Source organism: Quercus robur, chromosome 7 (assembly GCF_932294415.1).
Source record: "Quercus robur chromosome 7, dhQueRobu3.1, whole genome shotgun sequence".
Lineage (NCBI taxonomy): Eukaryota > Viridiplantae > Streptophyta > Magnoliopsida > Fagales > Fagaceae > Quercus > Quercus robur.
The window spans coordinates 27,848,137-27,876,110 of NC_065540.1; the positions used below are offsets into that span (position 1 = coordinate 27,848,137).

The 27,974-nt window shown below is 36.9% G+C and overlaps 1 protein-coding gene across 2 annotated transcripts; it reads right to left on the reverse strand.

Annotated features, from left to right (window-relative positions):
* Positions 1–159: 159 nt before the first annotated feature.
* Positions 160–27,974, reverse strand: LOC126692999 (uncharacterized). 2 transcript variants are annotated; one of them, XM_050388836.1, is made up of 24 exons: positions 27,606–27,974; positions 27,400–27,500; positions 26,839–27,034; positions 26,680–26,761; positions 26,299–26,581; positions 25,460–25,562; positions 25,227–25,363; positions 24,037–24,210; positions 22,949–23,151; positions 22,703–22,846; positions 22,526–22,614; positions 18,887–19,034; positions 18,597–18,649; positions 17,288–17,343; positions 8,960–9,123; positions 8,431–8,621; positions 6,497–6,548; positions 6,345–6,417; positions 1,963–2,064; positions 1,741–1,837; positions 1,535–1,651; positions 1,210–1,451; positions 949–1,089; positions 160–651 (listed from the first exon to the last, which is right to left on the reverse strand). In XM_050388836.1, the coding sequence occupies exons 1-24, from the start codon at positions 27,793–27,795 to the stop codon at positions 469–471; spliced, it is 3,321 nt and encodes a 1,106-aa protein (XP_050244793.1). In that variant the 5' UTR covers positions 27,796–27,974; the 3' UTR covers positions 160–468. The 2 variants fall into 2 exon arrangements, with proteins under 2 accessions (XP_050244793.1, XP_050244792.1); XM_050388835.1 differs by having other exon boundaries at positions 8,431–8,624.

Below are 27,974 nucleotides of genomic sequence, written 5' to 3' on the forward strand. Positions count from 1 at the left end.
GTTTGCGTATTTTGAATGTTATACAAATTACAATGAATAGCATTCTAAAGTTCTAGATTTATAAATGATGAAACACTAAATTGAAAAAGTGGTCCAAAAGGCAATAAAAATAAATTTATTTTATTTATTTTCCCTTTTTTTTTTTACATTTTCTAAAAATATTTTCAACCCATTTGTTAATTTATTTTCCGAAAAATTAGTGGTTACAAAGACCAAATCATTAGCTACCACTGCTAACAAGGATCACGTCAGTTAAGCTACAAACCACGAATTGGAGGGTCCTCCAATTAAAAAGTAGGACCCTCACCTCATATAGCTAATAAAAGAAAGTCCACCTTAAAACTCTATCCTTATACAAGAGAGTTAACTGTACAGCTACTAATAAGCATAATTTCATTAAATTAAGTAATTATGAGGCACACGGATGATCTTATGATCTTCAATCCTGGAGAAGTGCTTCAAACCAACTCAGGTAGAAGTCATGCACATCAGCAACTGTTTGCATACTTGTCGAAGCTCTTGGGAGGGATCCGTCAAAGATACAGTTGAAAGCATGGATCTAGCTTCTATTAGTGCTCCTGATATACTTCCCAAAATCATGTCATCACTGGCCATGAGAGATGCCACAAGCTTCGCACCTGCCATTCTTTCCTGATTGAAAATAGTATGCAACCGAGTTAAGTGATAGATATAAGAATATTTTGCATAACTGTCTTTGTCCCTGCTTTTATTTACTGCACCCAATCCCTTTACCGGCACAATAATCAGCTCAACAGAAAGATGTGCATTTGCATGCATGCGCACACAAGAGCACAAGTGCATGCATGGGTGCGCACACAGATATGGTAAGAAAAGGGGGCCATCTATAAACTCGAGATGACAGGTGCTAAAGCACAACCAACAACACCAAAACAGTTGTTTATCTTGCGCAAGAATAGATTCTATTACCTTTTCTGATTCACTTCTTAGAGCTTTTAGTGAGAGTTTAAGAAGATCAGATGAGTAAGGAAGAACTACAGCCTTCAAATGGTAGACTGCTGAAAAGAGAACCTGGATGCATGCAGCTCTAATTTCTGACTGCATTATCGCCTGCATAATTGATACAATTGTAAGAAGCAAATGGGAGATAAGGTGACTTGAAGAACCCCAACCTTTACAAGACCCAAAGCAAGCAGGATCTACAAATTATAAATTCAATAACTGAAATACCTCAACAGAACGGATGATACATGGGAGAGCCTTCCGAGCAAACAGTTTCTTATGAGAGTCAGAGATCTTCTGGCAAGCACTGATGAGAACATTAGCCATGCACAGCCGGAAAGAGAGACGGACTGGTGCCTCAAGTGTACAGTTTTCATTACCCAACTTGGAGGTTGGACCATCTTTGTTCTTATCGTCTACAAATTGATGGATCACATAACCAAGGATAGAGTTTCTCGAGGCAGCATCCCCTGCAATTTGAGACAGAGATCAAATGTGCACAACAGAAAATATTTATTCTTGTATTAAGGAGAAGAAACCAACCAAATCCCACCTTTCTTCCCAAGAATGCTACTCTTTCCTGAGGTGTTGGCAAATGATTCTGGAGCTTGCAGTTCGGCACATATCATCAGTGCTAGACAATCAATGCATCCATGTTGTGCTTTGGAAACTGAGGGAAGAGTATACTTACAGCCATTACTCCAATAACAATAAGAGGTATCAGAAGAAAGATGGGAAAAGAAAATTAATTAGTTGTACCTTCATCCCCATTCAGTGAAGGCCATAAGAGAACTGTTTCTAGCGTCTTCCTAATCTTGAGCATAACAGGATGCATAACTGAATCACTGCCCCTAATCTACAAACCAGAAGAAACCTTTATATTAGCTGTGGTATGAATGAAATTTGCTTATAGTTGAAGCATATGAGAAAACCAATAGTTCTCAAATGCATGGATATATGTTGACAGTGTAAGATAATTACCACGAGGGAAGTGCAAACTGAAAACAAACAAGCTTTTATCTTCAATATATCCTGAGAAGCTGCTGCATGTTCTAATTCAGAGCAGAGAATTGGAAATAGCACCTATAGAATTAGAAGGTAGAGACAGTTTAAAATAGTTGGAATACAAATTGAGAAGACAAATAAATGCATAACAAGAAATAAGAAAACAATATCTGTCAAAAAAATCTAACTTGTTCATATTCTTTATATATATTTGTTAGGGTCAATTACACAAACCTCCATTGAAGTTTTATACCACTCCTCCCGTGAGATTTGTTTAAATGCAAGTTTTCACTAACAGTTTCCATTTTTATTATTGATTCCTATTAATTTATAGATAACTTGGGGGAGGGGGAGGAGGGGTGGGGGGAAGTGTCATGCATTCGCAAACCTCAAGGGAAGCGAGTGTCATTTAGTTCATAGTTTGGGTAAGAATCATTTTTAAAATGGAATATTCTGTTGGTTTAATCATAGTTTGAGAGGGCAAGGAGTTAACTATTGCATTTATACATACCTCAAGGGGGTTATTCATACAAATGTTTGGGGGAGTGTCATTTCAATAAACCTCAAGGAAAGGTGGTCTAATTTGACCCGGATTCCTAGGGGTGATGGGGGTGACAAGCTTCGTTGGGGTCTTAATGGAAGTGGGAAGTTTGACATTCGGTCTTTTTATCATAAGATTCAAAATGCAGCTCCTTCCACTTTCCCTTGGAAGGGCATTTGGAAAGTCAAGGTTCCTAAAAGGGTGGCATTTTTTATGTGGACAGCAGCTCATGGTTAGATTCTAATCTTAAATAACCTTATGCTTCGTGGTCATCCTTTGGCAAATCGTTGTTGTATGTGCTGTTGTAATGTGGAATCTGTGGATCACCTATTACTTTTTTGTCCGATAGTTCATTCTTTGTGGACTTATATGCTTCGGTTGTTTGGGATCGATTGGGCCATGCTAGGTTCAGTAGCAGACTTATTATTTTGTTGGTACCATTGACTTGGGAAGCATAGCTCCGATATTTGGAATCTGGTTCCAGGCTGTTTAATGTGGACTATTTGGACTAAACGGAATCGGCGTTCTTTTGAGGATAAGGGGAAAACTATGGTTCAGTTATTAGATTTATGCCAATGGACCCTCTTTGATTGGTCTCGGTGTCGGGGTCTTTTGGATTGTTCTACCCTTATGGAATTCCTTTCGTCTAATTAGTTTTTCTTAGTGGCTGCTTGTGGCTACTTGTGTCTTTTTGATCACTACCGTGAACCCTTTGTATTTTCATGCTTTTTCCTTATTAATAATATTTTCTTCTTACTTATCAAAAAAAAAAAAGTTATACACAAGGTTAATGTGTTTAGAACAAACTTTTGAATATACATTCGAACATATTCCAATTTGCTATCAGAACACGATACAGTACGATTTTTTACCAGAACTGACAAACACACTGGCAGTAATATTTAGAAATAAAAGAACAATTAAAATCCAACACTAACTGAACCCCAACCCCCCCCCCCCCCCAAAAAAAAAAAGCAATATATATGTGAACATGATTTTTTTTTAAAATAGTACGATTTTTAACCAGAACTGACAAATACATTATGCTGGCAATATTTAGTAATAAAAGAACAATTAAAGTTACACTTGGTGTAAGTTAACATTACACTACTTAATAACTTTTTATTAGATTAATATTTTGACGATCCCACTGCTGGATTACATTTTCCCTTTATTCTTAACACACACACTGAATATCATGTTAATTGAATGTTATTTACTATCCAATCCATAAACTTATGTTATGTGCATAATTTTCAGATACAAAAATAAATAAAAATATAACTTTTTATGAATAAATATATAAATAAAATTTGATCATGTTACAAATGAGATAGTTTAGTTATTGATCTCTAATCATCTTAATAGTTTGCAAGCATGAGAGATATAAGGAGATGTTATAATCCAATAATAAATTTTTCAAAAAAAAAAAAAACTTATCCAATAAAAAGTAATGAGTGGTGTGACATGAATAGAAGTTATACTAGTGTAATTTGAATTTAACTCATATAATATAGAGAAGAAACAATCAACCGAGACCAGACAAGGCTTTTCTAACTCATTGTTTATGGAGACCCATATCCCCATTTAAATGTAAACTGTGCCCATGAAATAATTGGGTTTGCCATTGGAAGCTCGATTTAAATCCACAGCCATATGGTCATCAATTCTAAAAAGGATGGAAAGGCAACTTGCTGGATGGAAGAAGAGGTATTTATCTAAGGGTGGGAGAATTACTCATCAAGAGTACCCTCTCTAGCCTCCCTACTTATTTCTTATCACTGTTCCCGATCCCTGCTAGGCTGACTAACCGTTTGGAAAAATTACAACAGGACTTTTTGTGGGGTGGTTTGGATAATGAAATTAAAATGCACCTGGTCAACTGGAAGTCTATATGTCAGCCAATACAATCAGGTGGTTTAGGGATTCAAAGGTTCATTCATTTTAACACTGTATTATTGGGCAAATGATAATGGCAATTTGCTGTGGAGACAAATGCTATATGGAGAACTGTAATAGCTAACAAATATGGCAGTGATGGGGGTGGTTGGTGTTCTGGAGCTACAAAGAAACCCTATGGGGTTTCTTTATGGAAGTACATAAGAGGTGGTTGGGAAAGATTTTCTCAAAATATCAGATTCGAGGTGGGAAGGGGTCTTCGAATCTGTTTTTGGGACGATTTATGGTGTGGAGGAGAAATATCTCTCAAGGAGGCATTTCTGATGTTGTATCGGATAGCAAGGAATAAGGATGCGTTTATGGCGGAGTATTTGTGTTGGCATAATGGGATTGCGCACTAGGATTTGCTTTTAGTTAGACCGAGACAAGATTGGGAACTGGCAAGTTTGGGATCTTTCTTTGCTCTTCTTTATTCTTCTAAGGATGATGGGAATGAGGAAGATAAAGTTGTGCGGGTGGCTACCCAGAGTGGTTCTTTTGATGTGAAGTTGTTCTATTCAATCTTATCTGACAGAGGTATTCACCCTTCCCTTGGAAAAGTATTTGGAAGGTGAAAGCTCCTACTAAGGTAACTTTTTTCACTTGGACAATGGTGAAAGGGAGGATTCTAACTTTGGATAATCTGAGGAAGAGAAATATTTGCGTTGTTAATAGGTGTTGAATGTGTAAAAATGATTGGAAATCAGTGGAGTACCTGCTCATTCATTGTCCTTTCGCTTTTGATTTATGGTCCTTCATATTAAGCTTGTTTGGTACTTCCAGGGTTATGCCTAAACAAGTGGTTGAGTTGGTTTAGAGGTGTTGGGTGACATAGGTCGGCATCTGTTTGGGATTTTATTCCGCAGTTTTTTATGTGGAACATATGGCGAGAACAGAACAACAGTATCTTTGAGGGAGAGGAGCATTCTATCATCAAGTTGAAGCACATTTTCCTTCTGTCTTTGTTTTAATTGAGGACTGCTTTGAGTGGTCTTGATATACCCTCTGTTTTAGATTTTGTAGATTTATGTAATGTTGGGTAGACAATTGCTTTTCTTATACACATCCTGTATACCAAGGAATTTGTTTCTTTTCTTGTACTTTTCTCTTTTTTTCAATAAAGTTTTTATTTACCGATCAAAACAATGTAAACTGTATCAGTATCCCAGCAGAAATCTCACACTCAACTAGGCTTGCATATTCATGCCTTGAAAGCTTAAAGTTGCCAATCTTAAGGCACATTCTATGGAAGTTGTACACTTCTTTTGTTTCGCTATATAATGTTTTACCAAAAACATTTTCAACATTTTGCCATGCTTTTTTCATTGTAAAATTTGGTCAACCCTGGAAATGTTTTCCGTTGACTGTAAAATCATTTGTAAAATGTTGTAAAATATTTTACCTTAAAAAACTTGGTAAAACATTTTACAAAAACACACATTGGTTCTCCCCCCCATGTGGTAAGAGGGTTCTCAGTCCGACAGCCAGAGCCAATGGTTCGATTGCCAGACTGGAGGCTTCGGTGGCTAAGCCACTGATGTTGGCAGTTTGTGCTTAAAAAATTTTACATGCCACACCAAACACTAAAAAATATTTCACTGAAAATGTTTTCAAATGTAAAATGTTTTCATTGAAAATGTATTATATTTGAAAACATATAGAGAAACATATGAAGTGTTAGTTACGCTTTTAGGAGCATACCTTAAATACCTTTCATTGAATGTGTAGGAATGACAAAAATGATTGTTTCCAGCAAGTAAATCCAACACTAAGACCTCATTTGAGAAATAACATAACATAAAGGAAACACAAAACAATATCCCTCGCATAAGCCAACTAGGATGCACAAATAACAAAGTCGAGCAAAGTTTTTGCATACCTGAGGGTGAATGCGACCACAGAGCTCAGCAGCAAGTTTCCGTACATCTTCAAATTCAAACTTATGAAATGCCCTAAAGAAAAGAAGAGGAAAGATCAGGCTCTCTTATTCAGTTTACTGAAACTTGATTATGGTTATGCTTGTGGATCAACCTATTTAGAAGGAAAGCAGCAACACTATCATGCTTGTTGATATCTCCACAGCCTGAAATTGCCCCAAATAACAAGTGAAAGTAAGCATATAAATGACTACAACTAAACAATATGCATAGATCCATAATGACAATAAACAAATGACATACAGCTGTGAGTCATGCTTTTCATATATGGATCCAATAGATAGACTTCAATTACTACCTATTCAAATTTCAGAATATAATTCCAAGTGGATAGATCTCTATAATATATGTAGAATTCATAAATAAGATCTTTCCACCAAAGCTAATTGTTGAATTCAAGTTCAGAGTATTGCTTCCAAGCTGGTATAGACACTATAATTGGCCCCTTTGGTAAATTTTGTTATAATATTATCCAAAAAGGAAGTTTTAGATTTTTTATTAATTGTGCCAAAGAATAGTTGACCTTTCTCTTAATATTTAGAAGAAATCAGTGATGATAAACCTATCACCAAAGCTTTGCATCAAGGATAAACTTTTAAGTCCATATCTCTTTGTATTGGTTATGAATGAACTTATTAGAACAATTCAAATGAAGACCCTTGGCATTTGCTTTTTGTAAACAATGCAATTTTAGTATATGAAACTAGACATGGACTCAATGCCAAGTTAAAAATCTGGAGGGATGTCTAAGAATCTAAGGGCTTCAAGTTAAGTAGGATTAAAACAAAGAACATGAAGTGTAAGTATTTCAGTAAAAGGAGACAAAGATGAAGTAGTTGTAAAACTTGATAGTCAAAAGATAACAAAGAGTGAGTGCTTTTGATATCTTCATCAATATCATAAGCATGGACAGATTGAAGAGAATGCCAATTATAGGATAAGAGAAGGGTGGAAGAGAAGTGCATCCAGGTCATTATGTGATTGAAGAATACCTATTAAGATAAAAAATAAAAAATAAAAAAAAATAAATAAATAAATAAAAAGTTTTACAAGATTGCTGTAAGGACAGTTATGCTTTGGTACTAAATATTGGTATAATAAAGAAGCAACATGTTCATAAATTGAATAGGCATAATGAGAATGTCAGGATGGATGAATGAAAATACAAGAAAATATAGGATAAAAAATGCAAAACTTTGTTTCAAAATAGGAATGGTTCCTATTGATGAAGATGGGTGAGAGTCATTTTGGTCATGAGCAAAGGAGAGCAATTAATGCACTAGTGAGAGAGTAATTTGATTCAAGTTGAAGGAATGAAAAGAGAGAGAGTAAGACATAAAATACCACTAATAGAAATAGTAAAAAAATAACATATTAATTAAGAAGGTGACAAAGTATGATTTTTGGATAGGATAGAATAGCAAAGAAAAATACATGTGACTAACCATAATTAGTTTGGTAAAGATCCATAGCCACCCTTTAAGTTGTTGGGACTCAGGCTTTGTTGTTGTTATTGAATAAAAGATAAAAAGAATCTATTTTGTTATATGAGAAGCCTAAGTTGGGTGAAGAGGAAACTCAAACATTCATCCAGCCAAGATTTGGCAAAAATTTGTGATTTGTAACAAGGAGATATTCTGTATAGTTTACAATCGTGCACTAAGATCATGCCCAAGGAAGCAGAGACATATGGACAAACTTGTTTCCTACTTTCTTCTATTGTTAGACACTAACCACCAAAAGAAATCTCAGTAAAGCATTACTGCTGTTGTTATATCATGCAAAATTTAAGGGGTTGAACATTAGAAGGGTCAATGCATTCTGAAGATGGTAAAAATAATCAAGTCAGAACTTAATCAGAATTATATTTCATGATTTTTTTTTATTTAAAAAAATCCTGATCCACATGATTTTGCACTTACAGTACAAACTTGACAACTATGAGAAAAACATGTAGTAAATTGAAATGAGCTCTGGATTGTAAAGGGAAGAAGAGAAAAAGAGCTTATGGAAGGCAGAAAAGCATACCATGCATAATGCCTTGAATGAGAACTTTATCATACATGGCAGACAAATTAAGGTCATCAAAAATTCTCAATGGAAGCATCCTAATAATGAGTAATGGGCAAAGGCGCTCAAACAGAGATTGCTGCATTTTCACAGGGTCATCATTGGTCGAGGTTCTACCCTCACATCGTGATAGAACGCTTTCATCAATCCTGCTAAAAAGAAATGGACGTGATGGATAACAGACAAGGAACAGTTCCTTTAAAAGGAGATAAAATTCTTTAAGATTATAATATATATTTAACATAAAATTAGATCCTGATATATGCTATACAGACACGACTCCCTTTTGGAAGCATTTGTGCTACTCAGTTCACAATTATGTTCAGGTAAAGTGAATCAACAAGCAGTAGTTTACTGATCAATTTAATAAATTTAAACAAACAAACAAACCATTAAGATATAAAAATAAGAATTAAACAACAAAAGAGGAATAAATGCAAGATATTACAATTAAATTTGGATAAAAACGATAAAATAATTTACTCACTCGTCCTGTCCTTTCATATGCAATAGAACATGATAAATGACTACATCAACAGCTTCTCCAAGGCGTTCACTTATATAACTCAGAAACCTAACAATAATAGCATTCGATGGCTCTGCAAACATCTTGTCAATCAATGGCCCAATCAAACAGTTCCAGTCTTGAACCTGTGATACATCAAAAAATCAAAAAGCTGAAATTTTTTTGAGAAGCAAATGCATACTTTTTCTAAATTTGACCTACATCCAATTGATCCATTTTTTGTCCACTGAGACACACAAGGAACAACTGCAAAACCTAACCATGAATGTGTAAGATGAAGTTATGAGATATCTGGCAATTGTTTGCATCACCATGTACAAATAAACAACAATGCATGGAATTGTTAACCCACTAAATTCAAGCTTTGGGATTGATAAACCAAAAGCAAAACAACAAAGCCTTAGTTCCAAAACTTTTAGGGTCAGCTGTGGATCTTCAACAAACTAATTGGTCGACCACGTGTTCGTTCCCGTCATTCTATCTTGTCCAAAATCATTCGATGTCACCTACTTAATTAACATGTCAGCTTTTTATTACTTTTAATAGTGTTATTTTAGATCTTTTCCTACCTCTTTTGATCCTCTTGACTTGAATCAAATCATTCTTCCTCACTGATATATTAATCATTCTCCTATGCACATGCCCAAACCATTTTGAGCAACTCTTCCTCATCTTTTCCTCAAACGAAATTCTTCATTTCATATCATATCTTTGGTTAAATTTCCACTTATCAATCTTTGTTTTGATAGATAACGTAAAAATATTATCCATAAAAGCGCCAAACTAAGTACATTGGGGATGTACTATGGGGGAACAAATCAGGAACGAAAATTACAACGATCAAGAAAAATAGGAAGGGAAGAACAAGAAAAATGAGAAAAGACCACACTCCAATCAAAGAGAGTGTGCAGGAAAAAAGACTTTATCTCTAGCAAAGAACGTTCACGACCCTCAAAGCTTCTAGCATTCCTTTCACGCCAAATGCACCATATCAAACAATGAGGCACTAGTCTCTAGATATCTATGTTACGATGTCGCCCAAACTTTCCCTGCCAAGACTCAAACAACTCAATAACTGTATGAGGCATAACCCAGTGAATACCACACAAACAGAAAACCAATGACCACAACTCCCAAGCTATGGGGCAATGAAGCAAAAGGTGATCCACTGACTCTCCACATCTCTTACACATATAGCAACAATCAAACACAAGCACACGTCTTTTATGAAGGTTGTTTGTTGTTAAGATCTTGCCTAAGAAAGCAAACCAAGAAAAGAAAGCTACCCTTGGAGGAACCTTCGATTGCCATATCATTCTCCAAGGGAAGGATAAAATAGTAGGAGGGTAGAAGGAACGATAAAATCCTCTAACCTTAAAACCTTTGCTCCTTGTTGGCTTCCAACAAACCTTGTCAGGACCAAACCCCCACACAGTCAAAGAATAGACCATACCTATAAACTGATCAAAAGATTCTTGTTCCCAATCTTGTAGTGAACGACGAAATTGCACATTCCAATAAATCCTCTTAGTAGACCAACCCGTAACTTCAGCCACCAAGGAATCCTTTGACCTACTAAGACAATAAAGCTCTAGAAAAGCCTCTTGGAAAGTACAGTCTCCACACCACACATGCTTCCAAAACTTCACTCTAGTACCATCTTCCACATCATACACAAGGAGTTTAGAAAAGTTCAACCAGCCACTTCTAATGAATCTCCACAAGTTGACCCCATAAGGACTTGTCACCTTTTTCGTACACCAACCACCTCAAATATTCCCATATTTTGCCTCTATAACCCTCCTCCATAAAGCATTGGTCTCCATGCCATACCTCCACAACCATTTACCTAGCAACGCAGAATTAAAGCTCCCCAATCATCTTATACCTAGTCCCCCAATCTACAAAGGCTTACAAACCTTGCCCATTTAACCAAATATATTTTAGGTTCACCACTAATTCCACTCCACAGAAAATCTCTCTGTAATTTCTCCATACACTTTGCCTATGCCACCTTTCCAGGTAAAGGCAGAAGGGAAAGAAAGTATGTAGGTAAAGACGAGAGCGTGCTTTTAATAAGAGTTACCTTACCCCCTTAGATAAATACAGTCTCTTCCAACCTACTAATCTCCGCTCCATCTTCTCTAAGATGGAATTCTAGATAGATAAATCCTTAAACTTAGCACCTAACGAAAGGCCCAAATATTTCAAGGGAAGAAAAGACTGCCCACACCCCAACAACCCCACCAGAACCTCCAAATTGGGCACCACACCACCAGGTACCAACTCAGATTTTTCCCAAATTAATACTTAACCCTGATGCCTCCTCAAATCTAGCAAAAATCACCCTCAAATTAGCAATATGAGTAGGTTCAGCATCACAAAATATAAGAGTGTCATCTGCAAATAAAAGATGAGACACCATCAACGATGTATCAGTCGTACTACCTACTAAAAAGCCGGAGAACTGCCCAGCGAAAGCAGCCACATCCAACATACGACTCAACGCCTCCATACCAATATCAAAAAGCAACAGAGATAACGAGTCCCCTTGCCGAATCCCCCTAGAACTTCCAAAGAAATCAAATGGACTAACATTGAGCAAAATGGAAAATTTGACAGTTGAAATCTAGTACATTATCCATTTTCTCCATTTCTCTGAAAACCCATAAAGCTAAAGCATATACATTAAAAAATCCCAGCTCACGTGATCATACGCCTTCTCCACATCCAACTTACACAACATACCTGGAATTCCTGACTTCAATCTACTATCAATACATTCAGAAGCAATCAGAACGGAATCCAAAATTTGTCTACCTTTCACAAAGGCATTCTGTGAATCTAAAATAAGCCCATAAGCCACCCTACAAAGCCAATTAGCCAACACCTTAGACATAATCTTGTAAATCCCACCAACTAAGCTAATCGGCCGAAAATCCTTGACCTCCACAGCAGCCACCTTCTTGGGAAGAAGGGCAAGGAAAGAAGCATTAAGACTCTTCCCAAACACTGCCTGAGTATGAAAGTTGTGAAACACAGCCATAATTTCTATTTTCAGAACACACCGACAAGACTGGAAGAACGCCATGGAAAAGCCATTCGGGCCAGGAGCCTTATCACCATTAAAATTATTAATCACCCCAAACACCTCTTCCTCATCAAAAGGCCTATCTAACCAAATTGCATCTTCCACTGAGATACTAGAAAATTCCACATCATCTAAGACAGGTCTATGAGCCACATCTTCAAAATAAAGCTGCCTATAGAAACAAGAGATACAACTTGCTATAGCTGCCAGTTACAAAGTCAATTCTCCATCCACCATAAGCCTATCAATGGTATTAAACCTCCTGTGAGAGTTAGCTATACGATAGAAGAATTTAGTATTCGTGTCACCTTCTCTAATACAAAGAACTCTAGATTTCTGCCTCCCACAAATTTCTTCCATCAAAGTAACTTTTTCTAACTCGTCACGAACTCTTTCCAATTCTAGTGTTTCCTCCGCTGATAGACCCCGACTAACCTCAATATTCTCCAGAACACTTAGATCCTTCCACAATTTTTTAACCCAATCTTCAACATTACCAAAAACCTCCACATTCCATTTTTTCAAGTCATTTTTCAAAAGTTTAAGTTTATTGGCCAGTACAAAACTCGAAGCACTTTGGAACTGATAGAATTCCCACCAAGATCATACCCTATCCACAAAACCCTCATCCTTAAGCCACATATTCTCAAATCTAAACGGCCTACTCCTTCTCTGAAAAGATCCACCCTCAAGGACAATTGGAAAATGATCCGAGAACAACCTAGACATCTGTCTTTGAGAAACCATTGGAAACTTGTCCTCCCAATTTGTAGAGAACAAGAATCTGTCCAACCTAGCCTTCGAAGCAACTTCTCAAGAATTTGACCAAGTAAAAGCTCCCCCTTGTAATGGGAGATCAATGAGGCCTTGCTCCGAAATAAAATTGGAAAACTTCTGCATAACAGCAGTAAAATAATTAAAACCCAAACGTTTGGAAAGAAACCTTACCACATTAAAGTCACCAACACACCACGGAACACTCCACCAACTGTTCAAATCACAGAGTTCCTCCCATAAAAACCTCCATCTCTCCGTAAATTAGGACCATAAACACCAGTAAACGCCAATACAAATTGATCTGACGCACTTGTAAATTTACAAGAAACCAAAAATCTCCCCACTGCTTCCTCCACTTTATTCACAACCCGTGTGTCCCACATCAATAACACCCCTCCAGAAGCTCCACGAGCCTAAGTAGGACCAATCAACATGTTGACCACCCCACAAACTGTGAATCATAGCTCTTTTTATCAACTCCATTTTGGTTTCTTGAAGACAGACAACATCTAGCCCCCATTTCCTAATCAAATTTCTAACCCAAAACCTTTTATCCTACTCATTCAACCCTTTAACATTCCAAGAAATAATCTTCAAACTCATTGATAAAACACAACAGCCCGCTCCATACTTGCACTCCTTAATTTATTTGAACCATACTCAACATTCAAAGATGACAATAAATTTTTCAACTCCCGCTGACCTTTCTGCCCCAACTTGACCACCTTCGTCTGATCACCTACCACATGTTGCTGTTTATTTTTTTTTTCTGGCCTCTGTAGCTAACAACAATCTTGTAATTTGCTCCTCAAAACCTTCCAATGAAGTTCCCGTAGATTTTTTAAAATCCTTTATCCAATTGGTTACCCATTGTGATATCTGACTATTATCAACACTCTCCTTGCACCCAAGCTCCTTCATAGGACTAGACTCCAATTCCAAAGGACCTTCAGTGGCCAAGGGTACCACTACTAATGGCTTACCACCTCTCTTCCAAGTCATCAACTTTTCATCAAATTCACAAATCTCATCCTTTGACCCAAGAACCACAGACAAAGAATCTACTAGCCCATCACCCTCATCTACCCAACTAACCCTATGCCCTTCAGTGACAATAGAACTAATAACTAGTACAAACTCTCCCTCCATGCTTGAGCAAACCGACATGCATTCTAGAGATCTATATAGTGACAAAGGAAGCACTAACTACTGTCCATCACACAATTGTAGCATCCATTCTTTGGAGTTACCCCAAGACTTATCCAAGTCTCCAACCAATTCCCTAATTGTGGGGAAAGGTTGCTGAACCCCCTCAAGATCAGAATCCTCATGAGCAATGGCCGATACTTCTAAACCCACAAAATCCTCATCCCCATCTTCTGTCGCCACCTGAGATGTCAAATTCACCATCGCCAACCCTAACAGAGCACTAGAAGCCGATATCAGTTCGAGGGGTGCCTAGGCAACCACCATTGGCAAGACCGTCATGCTGGAGGACTGCCGAATCGGGCTTCTCTAACCGCCAAAACCATCATCGCCTATCACTTCCAACATCGTTATGGAGGAAACCGTGGCCAAGGGCACCATCACCAACCCCATTGGAGCACTAGAAGTCAATATAGGTTCGAGGGATGCCTGGGCCACCACCACTGGCAGGAACAACATGGTGGATGGCAGGGTACGTCAAATCAGGCTTATCTGACCACCAAAACCATCATCGCCTGCCACTTCCGCCATCACTATGGAGGAAATTGTGGCCAAGGGCACCATCGCAAGCTTCCCCGATGGCATAGGCAAGATCACATAGCTCACGGGTTGCTTCGTAGCAGTCAAGCCACTCGTATTTGAGCTCGGGTCAAAGGGGCACTTCAAGTTAGATGATTCCAGAACAATTGGGCCCATAAGTGAAGACCCAAGGTTGACTTGAGCGTGTTTGGAACAGTCACCAGCCTCAAAAAAACTTGGGCTTGACAAACACGAGCCCTAGTTTGTTTTTTTATTGCCAAAAGAGTTACTTGGGCTTTCTGTTCGGAGGGGCCCAGCCACACTTTTTCATTTTGAACATCTCTCCCATGCTACCCATTTGCCAACTTGCTCACCACACTTAGAACGATCCCAAGATACACCACCTCTTTCCATCCTCATTCACATCCACAATCAACCCTTTTCCTAACTAACGTGACTTCCTAATATCATGCACCTTTCCAAAATCAAAAGTTTTTGAATTCGAATTAAACTTCAAAGGAAATCTAAGATTATTTCCTTCCAGGATTTTCGCCTTAATATTATTCTTGCCATTAATACCACCGTCTCTACCCTCAACACCACCCACGGCTGACGGGAGAAATCTTCCAACCTGAGCTTCAAAAACTACTACTTGTGTGCAAGATTCGTCTCTCAGAGGCTCCGCTATTTTCTCCCCAACTCTATTCTTATCCTTTTCTCTAATGAAAGACTGCTGAGTGCGCTTCAAACTTGCCTGTACTAGAGCTTTTTCAGTTACTACAAAGGACCAGGAAGAACAAAACTTTGAGAACTGCTTAGACTTGTATGGTACAAATTTCAGGCCACCCAACACATATTGGGAAGGTTCTAGCATTCTTCTTAATTCAATCCCAAAGGCCCTCTAACCTTGCAGTAACTTTCCCGTAGGGATAATGATAGATCTCCACAACTTGCCTACGTTAAGCTCAGTCATTGATAAGTATTGACCAAACGAGTTGGACCCCCGTTGCAATGTATGAGTATTATCTCCTTCCCTGAGCATGAAAAACTGCTTGGAATTGACCCCAATCACAGTGTGTTCCAGGTTTTTCATTGACCAAAGTGCAGCACTCTTGCCCATAAAAACTGATTGCATGTAGTATTTTCCCCGTCCAAGAATCTTAAGGGAGAAAAAATTCCCCCCTTCCTCAACCACCAATTGAAATAGCTTAGATTCAATAAAAAAAACTTTGGAAACCACCTATACCAATCCAAAGAATTAAACTAAAACAGTATTTCTAACTAATTTGAGGAAGCAGGGCCTCCTAAAAAAACTATTCCCCTAGAGAGAGCATGGATTTCTATAGATCAAGTTACAAGTAACAACTTGTTAAAATCTATAAAATTCACTTTCTATTGTGTCACCTTTATATATGTTATGTAAACATTATTAAGGAAGACACCTTAGAATATTTCTACTTATCAATCTTAACATTCTCATTTCAGCTACAAGTGTTAACTACATGTGAGCCCAAGCAATAGAGGTGCTAATGAAGCAAAAGAGCTTGTACACCCTCTCTCTCTTCTCCCCCCCCCCCCCCCCCTCTCCCCCTGGCGGGAACCATGGGTATCATGTGACTCTATGCACAAGAGGCATGCCATTGGAGGAGGGATGAAGGCCAGGAGGAAGAGGTGAAGTATGAGCTTGAGCTTGGCCATCAGTTTGCAAATACTAAGCTCTCAAGCAACAAGACCGTGAGGTAAGTCCATGTGAGAGGAAGCAAAAACGAAAATAGGTTTCTCATGTAGCTATCTCATTTTATGAACATGTTTCATAATAGCCCACTGTTCAGTACAATATAGCATGGCTGGTCTTATAGCAATTTTGTAAAACTTTCCCTCTTAACTTAATAAGTATTCTATAACTACACAATACTCTTGATGCACTTTTCCACGTAATTTAAAAGTAGTTATCATTCCTTAATCGGTGGAATGATATTCCAAATGACATGCGACTATGTAAACCTTTCAGTTAGTGAATAATTAAATCTTCGCCATAAATGGATGTCAATTATAAAACAGAATCTAATAACTCATAACAGTTTATGTCCCTTTGTGTGCACATTTGTGTGAAACAAAGAGTGAGACATGTAATCCCAAACTTTAAAGAAACCATACTTGTATTATATCTCTTCATTTTCATTTCTTATATATTTTTGACATCAAAAGAAGCAACTGGGAAATGTCTGCAAATGCTATGCTGTGCAGTTCTTTCAGCTATTGTTAGAAATGCTGTAGTTTAGATGTCATCATTTGTTTGGGAGGGGGAAGGGTATACCCCATTGTGTAGCCTGCAATGGTGGTGGATTGATACAAAATGATCTCATCATATTAGAGAGAGAGAGAGAGAGAGAGAGAGAGAGAGAGAGAGAGGGAAGAGGTTGCAACACAAGTCAAAATCAGGTCTTATATCATTTGTTCAAAACCACAAACAATTAAAAATACAGAAAAATATGCATTTCTTATTATTAGAAAGCCAAAAATCTCCAATAGTAAAGCAGGACAAAAACAGAAACATAGATGTGATTTCATACATAAAATGTATAAAGAAAACACTTTGGACAGCAAGGTAGAGCCTATGCTACTTGAGTGAATTTTCAAAAGGGAAGAAAAAGGAAAAAAATATAACCAATTTATATTAGCATAATAAATCTTACACTTTTTGACCACTCTGGGATTAGCTTGAGCACTTGATCGCTATCAAACTTTGATCCTGCCATGGTTACAAAAGCATGATTATATATTGGATCTACCTTTTTTGGCAAAGTGAATTAACAGAACTCACTAACAGTCAGAACAATTCAGAATGAGTACCTAATGCCAAGTTCTATTATTGCTAGGAAGATGGACCATATGAGAAGGAACTTTAGAACTTTATAATAACGTTGAATTAGAAGATTCTTACAAGATTCCAAACATTTCTATTCTTTTCAAATCCAAAATACCAAAAGAAGGATAAGCCAATAGAAAATTTATTAAAATTGATGTAATATATATTTAAATACACACAGATGCAGTGATCAACATTAACAATCTAATAGAAAATCGGTTAAAATCGGTTAATATTGGCAATGGGAAGTTTGATGCTCGGTCTTTCTATCATAAGATTCGTAATGCAGCTCCCTCCACCTTCCCTTGGAAGGGTATTTGGAAAGTTAAGGTTCCTAAAAGGGTGGCTTTTTTTATGTAGACAGCAGCTCATGGTCAGATTCTAACATTGGATAACCTTATGCTTCGTGGTCGCCCTATGGTGAATCAATGTTATTTGTGCTGTTGTAATGCGGAATCTGTGGATCACTTGTTACTTTTTTGTCCGATAACTCATTCTTTGTGGATGCATATGCTCCGGTTGTTTGGGATCGTTTGGGTCATGCCAGGTTCAGTTGAGGACTTATTATTCTGTTGGTTTCATTGGCTTGGGAAGCATAGTTCTGATATATGGGATTTGGTCCCAGGCTATTTAATGTGGACTATTTGGTCTGAACGGAATCGGCGGGCCTTTGAGGATGAGGAGAAAACTGTGGTTCAGTTATTAGAGTTTTGCCAGAGGACCCTCTTTGATTGGTCTCGTTGTTGGGGTTTCTCGGATTGTTCTACCCTTATGGATTTTATTTCTTCTATTAGAATAGTTTAGGGGCTGCTTTTTGTCTTGCTGTTTCGTTTTTCCTTTGTTCACTACCGTGAACTCTTTGTGTTTCTCTTGCTTTTCTTTTATTAATAATATTCTCTTCTTACTTATCAAAAAAAATGTAACAGATCCATAGCTCCCCTCATATTTTAGAACCATCATAGATACCTTCAATGCCAAAAAATTTTAAGTTTTGATTATTAAAAAAGAATGATAAAATATAGTATATCAGCATGAAAGTGGTCATACAATCCAAGGAAAAATTATAGATAATATAAGTACATATGAGAACTTGCATCAACTGAGAACTCGTAACATTAAAACAGTGAGAAACAAACCTTCCCTTATATGTCCTGTAATTTGTGGAAGATCTAGGCTCTGATTGAGGTTGCTGTGAGAAAAGGGGGAAAAGAATGCATAAATAGATGAAAATGCCATATAATATATTATTAGAATTATGAGCTTCAACTGATCAAATGTTTGGGTTGCTGTCAGAACCCCACCCTCTTCTTCCAACAAATGCTCGTCACTCTTTCCATTAACAAATTCCATTTTGCTCAGGATTAATTGAACTTTAGGAATTGGAAGAGAGAAGGGGAAAAGGTGGGGGGGACGGAAGGCAAGATACCTCAGACAGTCAAGCAGCATACAAATAACTTCAACTTTCTGATTATGATATTTGAGCACCCTAATTAAGGAATCAGCAGCAGATAACTGAACTCTTTCATCTGAAGAGTAAACAAGGCGAACTAATGCTGGCAGAACTAATGAAGGATCTGCAAGAAGAATCATAGAATTCAGCAATGCATAGTACTGCAATCCACATGACAATCTGATAGAAATCAGCCAATTATTTATAAGAGAAACAAGAAACATCAGATTTATCAACCCCAAGCTTTAATTTGGTGGAATGATTGTGGTGTGGTTCCAACATGGGAGTTAAGCTAAAGTTGAGGACTGAAAATTCACTGTTCATGGCACTATAGAAAAATGTTCAGAGAGTGCCAAACTTTAGAATTTTACTAATATAAGGGGTTTAATCGGTAGGGTTTCTAGTCCTTTACTTATGTTTTATTCTATTATAATGTATGGTTCAGATTAGTTTATTTAACTGTATTGAGAATTTTCTTATCATCACTGTTTGATGGAAATTTTGTGGCTGCCTTTGAATTTCCCTCAAACCCTGGGCGTGATGCTTCTTATGAACTACAAGTGTGATGCTAGTAGTTATTTTATGTTTTCATAATCCTTTTCACGGGAGTTACACTAGTGTGATGCAACATACAAATATATTGTTGATAGGTAAATAAGAAATTTTATATATTGTTGATACCAAACAAGGTGAACATCATAGACCACAACTCGTAAACAATAGGACAATGTAGTAAAAGATGGTCTACCGATTCTCCATTACTTTTGCACATATAACACCAATCTAGAATCAACACCTTCTTACGTAAATTATCAATAGTCAAGATAGTTTCAAAAGATGCAGTCCAAACAAAAAACGCAACTTTGGAAGGAACATTTTGCTTCCAAATACTTCTCCAAGGGAAGGATTGAGTACATACACCCAACAAAGCCTGATAGTAACTGCTTACCTCAAAGCCCTTGCTCTTAGCAGATGTCCAACACATCTTATCCTCACCAATACCTCTCAATGAGACTCCATATATAACATTCCAAAAAACAGACAATGAATCTGATTCCCTATCATGAATTTCTCGCAAGAATTCTAAGTCCTAAAAAAGAACCCCATTAGGAAACTGCATGAGATCAGCCACATAAGCCTCCTTATCATTACCAATTCTGAATAAATCTGGAAAACACATACTCAAAGGATTATCCCCACACCAAACATCATGCCAAAATTTCACTCTATCCCCACACATACTGATTCTGTCTTTCCTTCTTCTTTGCCTCTTTCTCCAACATCCCCATCCTAAAGGACCTCACCTACCTGAGCATCAGATGCGTCCAGATTGGCAGATCGGAACTTGATGGCAATGGGTTTGGACTAAAACTGTGGGTTTCACAGCTAAGATTGGCATATCAGAACAAGAAACCATGGCTGTTTGGATTGACACAGTGAGTTTCATGGCTATGCCGCTATGAGCATCAAGGCTAGTTCTGACGGAGGCATGTGAGATTTAGGTCCTCCAGCGAGCTTGGGGAGGTGAGACATTGGGTTTGATATGGATTTCTGGCTGTGGGAGTTCCGATGGGTGATGGGTTGTGGGTTTGGCATGAGACTTCTCAATATACTTTGAAAGCTGTGAAAGAATCAGCTATGGAAGCTTTGAAAGCTTCCTCTTCTTCTTCAAAGTTTTGAAAGCAGCCATGATGTTCTTCTCTAATCTTTTATTCCTTAATTTTTTTTATTCATTTATCCAATTAAATTGGCCTTTCTCTTCACATTCAAATCACAATTAATATAACCCAAATCAAATACCCAATTCATTGTTCTGTTCTCCGTCAAAAGTTGTTCCCATCAAACTTTGAAGCTCTTGAAAGAGTTCTTGAGCTTCCTAGATATGGGTCTGGAGCAGCTGGTCATTTTGTGATAGTGGAAACCCTCAAAAGATGATTTTGAAATATCATTTTTCGTAACAGGTGATATAAGCAAACCCAGAAAATTTTTATCAAAAACTGAAACGGTTGAAAGAGAGAAAATTATGTGGCTTATTTCTAACCTTAGGATATGTTGCTTGCCACGTGTCTTTTATTTGTGTAAAAACATGAGAGAACTAAAGAATTTATAATGGGAAGGGAGCCCGCCCCTAAGTATTAGGCATGTTGGCCTTTTTGTTCTTTTCCACCCTTTCTCTTATTCCCTGTTTGTTCTCTCTTTTCTTCTTCTCTTTCTTGTGGCACTGTTCACAGGTTCTCTCTTTTCTTCTTCTTTCTTGTGGTACTGTTCCCAGATACTATTCATACAGCCCTGAGACACCATAAGAGTGTCTCTTTTTCTTCTTCCTTACAACCCCATATCAAGTACTTTATTTTACCTATCAAAACCCTAAAACCCAACATATGTTTTTCTACCAAATAGCCATCAAATAACTCGTCAAACCATCTTTTTATTCCTATCACAACCTATAACTTTTTTTTTTTTTTGATAGATAATAAGAGTTTTATTGATGAAAAGGAACAATGTATTTACAATTGTAAACACATTGCTCTTGAAACAAATACAATCAAATCAAAAGGAAAGTCTAATAGAGATAAGGAATGTACAGTAGGGGTAAAAATCAGGAACCTATAACCTATCTTTAACAATTATAAACCCTAGATCCCCAAATTCTCCTACAACTTAATCCACCACAATCCACAAGCACACATAGACACATTCCCCTTATTTGTCCAACGTCACTAACACTCCCCCTCTTGTGTAGGGGACAGACTCCATTAAAAAGTGGGACCTAACATGTGGAACTTTTAACTTTTTAAGTTGGAGGTGGAGTGAAGACTAGAGCAGATACAAGGTTCGAATTAGAACCACCTTCTTTGCTATCATGATAAACTACCACTTGTCTCAAAAGCTTAAGCTATTAAGAAATGATGAATTTAATTATTTAACCATTATTCTAATAGTTTTTTTTTATATTAGCTTGGATTGGAATGCTCTAATTCCAAGTTGTGTTGTAAAATATCAAAGATTAGGTTTTGGTGAGAAAAAGGGAGAGAAGATTGAACACAGAGAGAGTAAGATTAAAAAATAGGTTTAGGGCCTTATTCCCTTCACGGTAGCATACATTTTAATTGAATGATATGAATGATTACAAGAATACCATTAAGCTAATATAAGAATAACAAGACAATATAAAATAACAGTGCTAATGCTAACTCTTCCTATTCAGTAACTTCTTTCGTAATCCTGTTTGTGCATGGGGAATCAAACTCAATGGTTCTAACAAAAAAGGGGGAGAAGATTAATTGTTTGTACCAAAATACCCCAAGTCATATAACCAGGAAGTTGAAAGTTCCCATCGGCACTTCTACGTGCATAGCTCAAGAGGAAATGTATGTTGTTGCCTCAACAATAATATGATTTCACAACCTAAGTTAACTAAGGTCTCCAAACAAGCATCATTTGCCAGCAGTAGTTTTTGTTGCCCAAGTGCACAATGGTTTAAACAAGTATAAACATATCTGTGTAACCTATCCCTTGTAATTTTAGATAGTCAAACACCAGAATACAAAAGACATATTGAGATCATGTCGATATAAGAATTATCATAAAACATTTTAGATAGTCAAAACCAACCTAGCATTGGAAGCAAACTAGAGGCTTGCTCACGAATTACACTTTCTTCATCTCCAAGGCACTCTAGCAATTGGTTTGCTACATCTTGCCTGCCATAGTAGTAGGAAGAGGAGACTTATAAAGACGCTACAAAGGGCGAAATCACAAAATGACAATAGCTACTAGAGTAGTCTTAACCATGCCAAATGAGAAAGTTCATCTATTGAATCAGATGATTTGCAAATAAGTTCTGAAATAACATCAACAGCATTCCTTCGCTGCAGAACATTTCCAGAAGCAATTCGCTTTAAAACTTCTTGAATGCACCGACTGTCTCTGCTCCTGGTGGATCATTAATGCAAGTCAGGTTATAATCCCAAAGAGAGGCCATAAGTGTGTTGCTGCCACAAAGTATTAAAAAGGTGAAAAGAATGGAAAAAGTACACTGAGCAGTATTCTGCAATCAGCTTAACAACAGCTCTAGCTGCGCCATCCCGCTCATCTAGAAGGTGAAGCAGCAACGGTAGCATGGAGTCCATCAGTCTAGTATCAGTTAGACTGCTTCCAGATGAATAAGTTGGCTTAAATATAACTGCCTTAAATATGCAAACAACCCCGTCTATCACATCTTCATTAGCGCAATGAAGCTTCAAAAAGCAGAGAAAAATCATGACCAAGTGAACACAATGAATTCCAACCATGAATCTATTCTTTAAAAAAAAAAAAAAAAAATTTAAATATATATATATATGGTATATTCTGTTAACCTAATTAAAATTATGTGAATACCAGGATTGAATGCAATTAATCTATCTATCAAAATTAACCAAGAGACACCTAATCTATCACAACAGGTGGTGACAACCATCTTGCCAGTTCAGAACACAATGGCTAAAGTTCTAAAACAAACATAGGAGAACTTCTGACACCTGTTGTCTAATCTAAAGCTAACCAATTTTGATATCATCATGACCAAGTCTTGAAATTTTTTTTTTTGGGGGGGGGGGGAGGTTGTGGGAGGTTCAGTGTTTTGAAAGAGTTACTACAAGAATTTTTGGTAATATTACTATGCTCAACCATTAAAAAAGGTCTAAATTTCAAAATAATGTCACCAGAACCATGTCCAAGACATGTTAAAATTGCTCACAGCTCCCCACAGCTGTCCACAATGCATAGCTAAAAGATCAATAGACTATTACGCAGGCAAACAGTGACCAATAGCTATGGAATCATTACCCGGTATTGTTCCCACCTAAGTGAGATCATGGGAGGGGTGTCCTGTATAAGGTCCCAACATTAAGTATTTTTTGCATGAAGTGGTCACACTGAAGATGCAAATCTTGAACCCATGCTCCTGCGCTTAGTAGCATGGGACTTTACCAATTCTTAAAACAACAGCCCCTAAAGCATTCCATGAAATAGTACATCCATAAACTAAAATGGGATGTGATCCAAATTGCAAGAACCCTAAAGCTGTATATGTCTATCATGCAAAATAACCACAACTTGTTTCTTCATGGCCTCAAGCATACCTGTGGTAAAAGTTCACGTGATATCTGCATCCCATATTCCACAATGGTGCTTTCAAATTTCTTGCTGTCTAAACGCCCTAATAAAAGGCATAAACAGTTTATAAAAAATTTTCTGGTCTCTACACCACCATCCTTACTATCGCTATGCCCTTCAGTATTGCTGTCTGTATAATACTGCATGAATCAGCAATTTATCGTCATGAAATGAAAGAAGAATGGATATGCTTCATCACAAATACAATCGATAATTTACCAAGGTACCAAAGCAAGTGGTCATGAGTTTGAATCCTGTCTCCAATTTACCTCCCGCAAAAAAAATTAAAATTTTACATGTTGAGCTCACTTAAGGAGTCTAAGCTCACATGTGAGAGGTGTTGTGTGTGTGTGTGTGGTGGGGGGTGTACAATATTGGTTACACGGTTAAATTCACCATTTCCTAACAGCTAGACCTTTTGTGACAATCGGTAATTTATCAATAAATACTACAGCCAATAAGTTTGGTTGCAGTCACAAGAAGAACATTATTCTATAATCTTGAAGAATGACCAGGCTATACCAAATATCCTTATTTACTAGTGTTAGAATAATGCTTAAATGGTTAAATTCACCATTTTCTAATAACTAAGCTTTTGGGACCATTGCTAATTTATTATGGTATCAGAGTTAGGGTCTTGAGTCCTACCTCCACTCTACCCTCCCATTTGAAAAAATTTAGTCCCATGTGATGGATTCCATTTGTTAAAGGGGGATTTTGGGTCCACACGTGAAGAGAAGTATTAAAGCGATGGTTAATGATTAAATTCAACATTTCCTAACAATTTTTGAGACAATTAGTAATTTATCAACTTGATTCAATCATATAAGCAAAAACAATTCTTCGAGAAAAGATAAAAAAGATAGCAAGTTTGTTTTACAAACAAAACACCAAATTATCGCATCACTCAAAATTAACAGATACTCAAACTAATATATGTTAATTTATATTTCTAAAATAATAAAAGAACTCTCAAAAATAAATATATTATTTGGATTGAAAAGACAAATATATATATAAATTGAGTAAAGATAAAGAATATTTTTTTTTTTTTTTTTGATATTTCGTAATCAAATTTTTCATGAATCATCATTCAGATTTGATCTATGAATTAGGCAACTTATTCATTGACAGAAGAAGAAAAGAAATGAATAACCTGGATGCCAGATAAGTACTGTTCCAACAATTCTTTGTAATGCTGAGAAAATTTGCGATCTTCCAGGTGTAATAGTATGCCATAATGCTTCCAACAAGAAGAGAGTAACGTTACTCCAGTCTTGAGTATCTTTGAGCCTGTCTTCCATGTGTAGCAAAAGAAATCACAATGTATAGAAAATTAGACATACTAAGATATACGATATGCACGAAAGCATGTATTGGGTATTGGACCTGCCTCATCTTGAAAGCATCCATATTGCCCTTTTATCTCTTGCAACCACTTGAGCACTTTTTCCAATCCTTTAGCATGTAAAGATCGACTTTTTCTGCTCCACTGCACAGCATGGGAAAATCCCCATTACAGTTCATTACCGTGACAAACTTCAAGTAACACACAGTGCCATCAAATCAGTGGTTGAAGCAAGGTTTTGAAAAGAGTAGAAACTGATTAAATATTTCAGGCAACTTGTCACCAAACAAAAGCAAATGTTTCTTTTGCAGACATCTATATTAGTCTACAACCTCTTTCATGGGGCATTCCTTAAAAGTTAAAACGTTACTGTCTAAAATAAGCACAGTAACGGCACATTACACAGAGGTATAGATACATGAATTATTTTTGTCTGAAATTCCTTCACTCATCTATCAGCATTCCACACAAAACTTCCTGATTCTATTCTCAAACTCATGGAGAAAAAAATATAGAAGACACGACGGAAGCTATGAGTTTAGGAAAAACGAAAAGGTGGGGAAAACTGGGTACATATCACTGGAGATGTATTCTCTCCTTGAGCAAAATTCTTGGTTTCAATAAAGAATTTGAATTGCATACAGGCACATGGTGTGAATATCAATTAGTTTTCTTTTAGCTCATTTATATAACTAATTTCTTCTGTCTAGAGCACAAATCATAATTAATGACATCTATCATAATCACACATATAGCAAAAGCATGTGTATCACCAACTCAGCATTTCCAATTAAAAGTAAATATAATGACATAATATGAACAAGGAGTAAGCAGGTTCTGTGTTGGAGCCAAATAAATATAACACAAGTACAGAACATACAGCAATGAGTCTCTGCACTAAATTAACGAGTTCCTCTAAATGGTCCCAAAATAAAAGTCCCATTTCCAGGTTTGAGACTTCTGAAGATTTAGAAGCTGGTTTCACTTTCTTATCACCAGTAGATGATTCAGGCACTAAAGTAATCGGCCGACTCAAAGCATTTGAAGTTGATTTCAGCTTGTCACTTGACACCTTTTTTGCCAATGCTTCAGTAAGAGCTAACATACAATCAGCTGCAGACACCGAGAGACGAGATGGCAACTCAAATCCATCCTGCAAAGTGCTACAGAAACAAACAGTCAAACACACGCGCACACACACACACACATAAGATACAAAATGAAATTGCGACACATATAGTTTCTCGAAAGTGAGCTGTACCTTCCTTTACATACAATACTTAACAGACGTGGCATACATGAAGAAAGTATCTTCAAAACATCATTGTACCTCTCCCTTATCCCTGCCATCAATAACAAATTGAAGTAATTCACACGGGTTAACACACAACAACGGTCAAAATGTGGTTGGGGTGTTTACCATTCATTGAAAATTGAGTCATGGAAGTCTCAAACTCGAGAAGATTGCGGACAAGAATGCACCAGGCGAGGGCTATATAACGGTCGTCTTTTCTGACGATAATGTTGGCAAGATTAGTCGCCAGAGGTCGGAAAAGAAGCTCGTCTTGAAATAGCCAGTTAACAAGTATCATTGCCTGCCCTCCATTCTTCCATGACTATTATTATAAATAATAATAATAATAATAATAATAAGAAAAAATCAAAAAATAAAAATCAAATAACAAGAATATAGTAATACACAATGAATATTTGTTTTGACAATGATAATTTCCAAAAAAGAATTTTCTAGAAAACTATCTCAATTTCCTATGTTTGGTAGAGGCCTTAAAATGAATTGCAAAACTCTCTTAACTTCCCTTATTTAGCTTCACGTGAAATAGAGTTGTTTTCTCTATAGAGAAAATTTTAGCGGAAAACAGCCCTATCTCGCTCCAAGTAGTTAAATTTATCTGATACTACAAAACAGGAAAATGCGAAAAAACTATCTTCATTGAAACAAAGGGAGCATAAAATATAGTACATGTTGAATAATGGGAAGAAGGATTTGATCAAATGCATCCTGGTCCTCAACGCTGTCGTTTACATACTTGTGTAAAAACCAGAGAGAGTCCTCCAAAGACCCTATAAAGTAAAAAACAAAAACTGATTCAATTCAAAGAACTACAGTACACACACACACACACACACACAAAAAAAAGAGAGGGACCAGAATTGAATAATTAATACCTGAGGTTGTTTTTTTATTAGGGTCTGGGTAGAGGCGAGAAACGGCGTCGTAGAGTTTTTTGGGGCGAGCGCTGAGCAGAGTGTTGATGACGCGGGCCACCGTAACGGAGAGCATGGATTGTGGTGGTGGTGACTCTTCTTCTGATTTCCATATTAATTGTTGCGTTTCTTCTAATTCTTTTACTTCCATTTGCTCGGAGATGTTTTTATTTCAATGTCAACAACTTGCTACTGAGAAAGAGTATTCGCCCTATTCAAATGTATACTCGCCTTGCACTGATTCATACTCAACTGAGACAGAATTAGGGGTTGCTTGCTATTTCTCTGTGTTTCTAGAGCATTTCACTTCTAGAGGGCAAATGAGTAATT